This window comes from Anopheles aquasalis, chromosome 3, assembly GCF_943734665.1.
Source record: "Anopheles aquasalis chromosome 3, idAnoAquaMG_Q_19, whole genome shotgun sequence".
In the NCBI taxonomy this organism is placed as follows: Eukaryota; Metazoa; Arthropoda; class Insecta; order Diptera; family Culicidae; genus Anopheles; species Anopheles aquasalis.
In genome coordinates, this window is record NC_064878.1 from 1,680,001 (window position 1) to 1,687,500 (window position 7,500).

A 7,500-nucleotide genomic window follows, 5' to 3' on the forward strand; every position below is an offset into this window, starting at 1 on the left:
GTTCTGCTACGAATTGAATTGCGTGAATTATGCATGCATCACATTTCCGACGACACTCGGCGGAGGTTGGTGACATGGTTTGCGCTTCAGTTACTGGGACCACCGGTGTCACGTTGAACTTTGGTGCCTTCTGCTGCTGCTGCTGTTGCTGACCCGCCTTGTACCGTACTGCTGTTGTAGCCTCCTGCTATTCCTCCTAATTTATGCCAGCGGTTATAAGGGCGAGGGGTTCAGAACCTCCGCGCTGACAGCACCTTTATCTAGAGAACCGAATCTCTGACCCCGCCAACCTTAGATCATGCTTTGGAAGATCGTTCGATCAGTTGATTCATCCATCGTCCAAACGAAATCACTATGAAGGAGGGATTTTAGGAGCGACACAATTAATGGAGTGGAATGACAAATTCATTTAAATTGTAGATAACAAGACAACAGAAAGGGATTTCACTTACCGTAAACATACAGCATTCTCACATCACACCACCGGAAGTTAGTCGGACGGAGTAAAGGAAATCGCGAACGAGCGCAGTCCTAGCTTCCGTTTGCTTTGAAACACTTTCAACAACTGTTCGTGCCAGGTTCGTGTTCTACAAGCGGATGGCAGTAGCGGAGATTTCAATGGTTGACAGGATCCCGGTCGTCCCGTTCTCAACCACCATCACATTTGTTTGTCACGGGAGGCCACATGACGATACGGGTTAGCATAGGCCGCATTATGCTGGCCGCACCACGGAACGCAACAATAACTTCAACATGGGTCCAAGCTGGAAACCCGCGTACGGGAGGGATGCGAGCGAGGAACCCTGGCCAGCCAGCCATATGAAATGATTGGCTTTTCACGAGAATACATACGCGGCGGTCTGCAAAATGATCTCCACAAACAAACGCATGCTAACACCTTCTGCGCATGCTGACCAGCAACCAACAACAGCAACGCATTATGCTGGCCTCCTGCGATCCTTCATTAGTGATTCCATTTGCCCTTTCACTCTCGCTCGCTCGGTTGTAATCGGACCGCAACAATCAAGATCTCTTTCCCTCTGCTGCTGCTGCTGCTGCTGCTTCTCTTTGTTGCCATCCTTCGTTCAAGTCACATGTGCGCAACACATTTGCGGCCACGCCGGGGATCTAGAACATTATCTGAACTGAAGAGCACCAACGGCGTGCGACGGAAGTGCCCTCTTTCTCTTTTTGACCCATTCGTTCCCGGATAAGTTCCAACGATTCCGCTGCGTTGCGTTGCGCTGCGTTGAAATCTTTACGCTTCATTTGTCCCGATATTACTGGAACGGCGGTTAGAGGGCAAAGGGGGAGAGAACGCTCGCAACAGTTCACTCCCGCCGGGTGTTTGTTTGCTGTTCAAGAGGCCAAAGATCTTGATCGTTTCCCCCTTTTAGTCCACCGGTCCACCATCGCAGCGATCGCCAAGGCGTGCATTATGAAAGAAGGGTTTGCTTGCTGCCCGTGCTCCCGTCGACGTTGACTTTATGGCTTGTGTCAGCAAAAAGGAAGTCGTCATACTGTCCCATGCTCGCGCCGCGGAACAGCAGCACCAACAATCAAAACCATCCCGCACCAACACAAACGGTCAAAAGCTGGCGTGCTGTATTCGTGTGCCGTACGGGAAACATCTTCGACAGCATCGCTTCCCATTCCAACCCTCCCTTGTCCCTCCCGCGTTTAGCATAATTCGTCGATATGCAGCATGGTTGAGTGATTTAAAACAAAACACCGAGAACCGAGAGAGGGAGTGCCTGATCTGTGGTTCCTTCGATGAAATCATTGCCGATCGTTTACCGGCCCTCTTCGATTTTGATTTGTTCGCAGTGTGCTGTGGTTTGGATGATTCTCTCGGCCCAACGTGGCGTGGCTTCCCATTTCTCCGCTGTTTGCCCAAGTGCTGCGGCATGAGTTCTAAAAATAACTTCCCAATCGACCGAGAGGATGAATCATCCGGAGCGGCCTACTGTTGTTCTCCGTGGAATCTCCGTGAAGTATCCGCATGAATTATGTTTCCGATGCGCAGCGCCACAGCCCGGTAACAAAGGCACAATTTGGATCACTCCGGCGGCACCTCGGTAGTAATGGCGAGGCACCTTTTATTGAAGTCTCCGAGGTCACCAGCGTGTAGCGTTTCGTTTCGGAGCACGATGATTCGATGCGCGTACATCGCAGCAACCCGCTCAACAACAACGGCGACGACGACGCGTGTATTGGGCTTGCGTAAACATTCTTATCAAAACGGGTCGCCTACTGCGCCCCCCGGGCACGGCCTGCTTCTATTTCTTCTTACCCTACACCTTCTTCTTTCTTCTTCCACCAACCCGAGCCATGGTGCGGCGTGTCGAATGGCAACGAAGAAAGAATTTGAATGCATCACTCACCAACGAACCTAAAAAACAATCTCTAACCCTATGGGTGATTGCTCATTATCGGCAATCGGCAACCTTGCTTGGGTGTTACTCTAATAATTACTCCTAAATTCGATTCGCTTACCGAATAATCCGACTAACTCCGACTAACTCCGGTGGTGGTAGAGAATGGATTGTGGACCCGCAATTCAAATTCAAAAGTGCATTGCAACAATCACTATCGCTCAAACTCACGTACAAAACACACATGCACACCATGATAACGATAATGTGAACTAATCTACTAAGGACAATTTACCTACCTTGCGGAACCGCTGGACGACCGACGATTCTACTAAACACGTTGATGCGAACTACGCCAGACACAGAACACTCAAAACGATCTTGTTCTTGCACCACGATCCTCCTCCGGCAGCTCCGGCCGAGAACCGAGACGCTTCGTGAATGAAGGGAGCATGCGCACGATGCTCACGAAGTCCTGCTGCACTATTCTGGGTTTTGTACACACGATGGCCCCCGCTACACGATCGCTGGCGATCGTGCGAGTGTGTGCGTGCCCCCTACAGCTAACTGATCCCTTTCCTGCGGTCGTGTGCTGCACAACACCACGTGAATGCTATGCGATTGTCCCTCGTTGGCGGTTGTTGATTGTGCGCGTACAGCGCCGCGATCGCGACGTGCTTGCGTGCGTGAATCGTAAGCGACGACACTTAATTAAGAGAGTTAGTAGAAGCGCTTCCCTCGCGGGAGTCAAAGTGGTCCACGTTCTCAATGGATGCTACTACCAACACCAGCAATGTGTTGGATGATGATGATGATGATGATGGGTCGCGGTCTGCACCACACCAAGGGTTGAACACATTCTCGAGTTCGTCTTCTTCCATCTGCTCGCATCACGCGCGGTTCAAGATAACAAACCATGCCTTGCCTCCGCCTTCGCCTTCGTCGCCACCGCAGCGATCGTTTCTCCAAAAGAAAACATTGCTCCCGCCATTCGCTCGCCAAGAAGCGGCGCTGTGAATGTGTTGGCTTCTTATGTAGTTTAATGAAACCGAATCGTACATTTGATAAGAGTAAACGGCGCTGCTGCTGCTGCCGTTTGGTGTGTCTTCACAAATGTATGTGTACCGGGGCTGCACCTCATAAGTGAGCGACTCGAACGTGGCCGCACGATGGTGACACGACGAGTTCGTATTCATGTTTAATTAACTCTAGCACCGATAGATAAATTAATTCAACTCAAGCTATACAACCCGCGAGCGTTGGGCACAATTTACTACAAAAAAAAGTAGCCAAATCACAAATTTGAAAAGGATATTATTTTTTGAACATAAAATGGGCGTGAAAATGATTGCTGCTCATGGAAAAATATTGCAGAGAACTCGATAAGAGCATCATTTTACTCTCTCACATTCGGTCACTAGAGAGTACTGTCAAGCGTTCGCAGCATCACCGAGATATTCGCCTGCTTTTCCTAAGAGTCCTTTGGGGTTTCCTAGCTTACTACGATCATTAGAATGCAGGATGGACAGTGGAAGACAGTTTCGTTTCTTCTTGCGACCAATTTCTGCCGGATTGAGCAGCGCGCATTGAAGTCTTTTTCTCGATTGCCCTTCCACCGCCCTTTTGTGCCACCTCTCTCTCTCTCTCTCTCCTTGGGCCTGCCTTTATTTGGAACTGATAAGAAACATGCGCGATAGGTGATAGGGTAGAGAGCAGCAAGTTGGGAACGGGAAAAAATCACCAACCCACCGTCGTTGGTGGTGCTGATAAGGATTACAAGGTTCCTTGCCTGTCGCTGCTGGCCTAACAGGGGTCTATGCTGGGGATGCGAACGGCATGATGGTCGCGCTGCAGAAGGTCATTTTTGTTGTGTGCGAGAGAAATTGGTCTAGAATTCGTACTTCTTCACTCGGAGGCGGAGAGCGTGGATCCGATTTTGCTTACGCAATGATCTATTTTAAGAATACGGCCAGCAGCCGCCAGGTTAACCCGAGCTACGCCTTCAGCTGGCCCCCCTACACTTGCTGTTATTCGTACACATTTTGTTGGTTGAAAAAAATGAAATTAAAAAAAAACTAAAACACGATTTTCAATCAATTCTGTTCGATTGGAATCTGCGAAGATCGCTCGTTTTTCCAACACACTACAAGACAGCTGCAAAATTCTATCTACCTTACTTACCTTGCAAATCTGCCCATCCTTCCCGGTCAGTGGCGGTGTGATTAGAGAGTTTCTTTCTTTTGCCAAAACCGAATCACTCGACAACATATCCGCATGCGATGCCTATTTTGCCTTATCCCCGTCTCGTGAAACACAGAGGCGGTGCGCACGAAGGAGTGTTGGGTGTGTTTCCGCCGGAAGACCCCAACGCTGGGGACAGCAAGGACACTTGTACTACTTACGGAACATCCTGGACGGCCAACGGTCTCCTGCACTTATGGTAGTAAAAGCGGATTATCCATGATTTTCCCGTAAACTGGAATTTCTCGTCGCACCAAAAAATCAAGATTTTATTTTTCTACAATTGATTTGACAGCCGCAGGTTTTTGTTTTTGTTTGCGTTTTGCGCAAGCGCGCCGGGTTGCCAGCAACGTGGACCGCATATCCCGTTCGCTCTCGACGGTGGCCGTTACGTTCGCAGGAATATTTGAATATTCGCGGGGGCCTTTACACGCCGTACACTCGCACGTAATCCACCATTAAGGTGTTATTCGTTCTCCAAGTAGGTTGCCATCGATCTTTCGCTTTCCAGAACGTAAACATCGCCTTCACCCCCAGATCCTTCCAGGGTTTATTCTCCCCGAACTGGTGGAAATCGTAGTGTCCACCCACGCCGACACCCAACACCACATGGAAATCCTTATCGAACGGGGCCATTCGGTTGCCGCTTAAGCGCCACAGCCTTGCGGTTTGCGAACGCTGCGACTCGATGTTCCGGTAGAAGCCTTCACCCGGGTCTATGAAACAGTACACTTCACCATCCACTTCCATCCACACTCCTTCCGGTGTCCACCTTAAACCGTATTCGTGATAGTCTGCGTTCCAGTGATTGTCCCGGGTCAGGGTGCACATCTTTGCGCAGCGCAACGGTTCGGTATCACTTATTAGCAATCCTCCAGAAAGCTGATTCGTGAGTCGAGGCCCACCGGGCACGAACGCTAAACGCATTAACCCCGAGGCGTATCGATCCCGTCCGTAGTAATCCGTCGATGGAACGAGGTAGAGCTCTGGAAATCGGCGGAACCGTTAGAACATGAACAAACATAAAATGGACGAGTTACTTACGTGGAAAAATCCAATTCCCTTGTGGCAGCTTCGCCCTGATTACCACCTTTCCATACGTGAAACGGAAGCTATTGATGGTGGACACTTGCGCGGTAAGTATCGGTGGTATCATGTCGAAATCAATTTTCGTGTCTCGTATACAATCACGCGAGCTTCGATCGCCGGTACACTCGTCTGCAAAGCGGAACTGATTGTTCGTTGACCCAGGACCGAATTTGTCTTCAAAGAGCGTTGGCCTGATGGCCAGATTTCCGCTTTTCAAATACGAATTTTCCTTAAAATCAGCATACACTACAAACTCATTATCTGGCTCGGAAGCAAAGCGGTTCTCCAGCCGCCATTTTCGTTGATCCAGCGCACGTCCATTGAACTGGTCCTCGAAAAGCAACTGTCCTGAACATACGGCACGGCCATTCACAGTCGTAATTCCCGGCGAACAGTTCCCATCCATGCCATTATCGACTTCGGTTTGGGTTGCTGTTGATCGTACTTCTTTAGTTCGCCGATCGTTTCTTCCTTGGACGAAAGGACCATAATCGTCATCATCATCATCGTCGTCGTCGGCTCCGGAACGAAAGGTCAGTCCGGTGGCTGGCGCAGGGGTAGTTGAGGCTGGTCGTAACTCCCGCACTGTGAATGTTCCGGAACTTGTGCGATACGTTTGTCCATTACGCACAATGATCGTTCGATAGTAAATTGTATCACCAGGCACCAGTTTCGCTTCGCGATCAATGAGCAAATATCGGCCATTTTTCACCTTTGTAATCGTTTGTGCCCAGCGGCCCACATCGTAGGACTGGGAAAACTGTTGATTTAGCTTTCCGTGAAAGGTGAACGAGCTTATCCCAGGGTCGGCGTTAATCCACACGATCAATCCTTGAGGATCAAACACCTCAAACCTTGGCTTCGGAGGTTGATACCGACCAACTCGTCGAGGATCACCATTGCAAACAGCGATGCTAAACAGCGGCAACAAGAAATGGAGAAACTTTTCCATCTTGACTCTTCCATCGATTGCTCATCACTAAGTGGCGACTTAAAGCGGATGGAAATTCCGCTGCTCACTCACTAACTCGTGGGAAAAACTCGCCGCACAATAGGTGCACGATGTAGATCAACATCGTCGCCGACGTCACTGTAAGGTTGCACACACAGAGGCCATGTGTAGCTGAGAATAATTCTATCCTTTATTTGTTAAAAAAGTCAACCTTCTTTTCATACGGTTCCCGGATTTTCCTCTTTATCTACGGAGGGCGTAACACTTGGCACATCATCGGCAGTTTCGGGTTCGCGCTCGAACAGTATCACCAGTTCCGTGTGGGGAGTATGGGGGAACAGGTCAACTGCAATCGCCTTTCGCGCAACGAAAGGTTCTCCTCGGAGCTGCTTCGAACAGGGGCGCATTAAATCGATCCAGTTCTTGATGGCGCTCTGCGGGGAACACGATACGTACACAAGTTTGTCTAAACCACGTGCATTGCGTAGCTGCGTTATGGAACGCACATCTGGGAGAGGAATAAAGATAAATTATTATACATGCTGCACCGAGGAGTCTTCGCTGGTTCTTACGTAATCCTGCTCTTGGCGGATCCACAATGGCGATGATCGATTCTTTTTGCTCCTGTACAATGTTCGCATTGCGAATCAATGACATGATAAAGTCATCGGCGTTCCCCGAGTAAAATTTACAATTTTCGATCCCATTCCGTTCGGCATTATACTTTGCATCTTCGATAGCTTGTGGAACGATGTCCACACCGAGTACCTGTTTGCAGTGACGTGCGAAACAAAGACCGATCGTGCCTGTGCCGCAACATATGTCCAACACACTTGTATTGTG

General features: G+C 49.5%; 3 protein-coding genes across 3 annotated transcripts in view; all 3 read right to left on the reverse strand.

The window, feature by feature from the left end:
* The window catches only part of LOC126578587 (zinc finger protein ZFP2), a 12,256-nt gene extending 7,312 nt beyond the window's left edge, over window positions 1–4,944 (reverse strand). Inside the window, exon 1 of the mRNA XM_050241291.1 lies at window positions 4,778–4,944. The gene's annotated coding sequence lies outside the window, so the exon portion shown is untranslated. The remainder of the gene's footprint in view (window positions 1–4,777) is intronic.
* Window positions 4,869–6,662, reverse strand: LOC126578590 (beta-1,3-glucan-binding protein-like). Its single transcript, XM_050241297.1, has 2 exons — window positions 5,661–6,662; window positions 4,869–5,602 (listed from the first exon to the last, which is right to left on the reverse strand). The coding sequence occupies exons 1-2, from the start codon at window positions 6,655–6,657 to the stop codon at window positions 5,043–5,045; spliced, it is 1,557 nt and encodes a 518-aa protein (XP_050097254.1). The 5' UTR covers window positions 6,658–6,662; the 3' UTR covers window positions 4,869–5,042.
* Window positions 6,663–6,831: 169 nt separating this feature from the next.
* The window catches only part of LOC126578585 (tRNA (uracil-5-)-methyltransferase homolog A), a 2,188-nt gene continuing 1,519 nt past the window's right edge, over window positions 6,832–7,500 (reverse strand). The window contains exons 2-3 of the mRNA XM_050241288.1: window positions 7,230–7,500; window positions 6,832–7,165 (exon numbers count right to left, since the gene is read on the reverse strand). The exon at window positions 7,230–7,500 is cut by the window's right edge and continues 1,050 nt beyond it. Of these exons, the coding sequence (XP_050097245.1) occupies window positions 6,876–7,165; window positions 7,230–7,500 (561 nt within the window). The 3' untranslated portion in view covers window positions 6,832–6,875. The remainder of the gene's footprint in view (window positions 7,166–7,229) is intronic.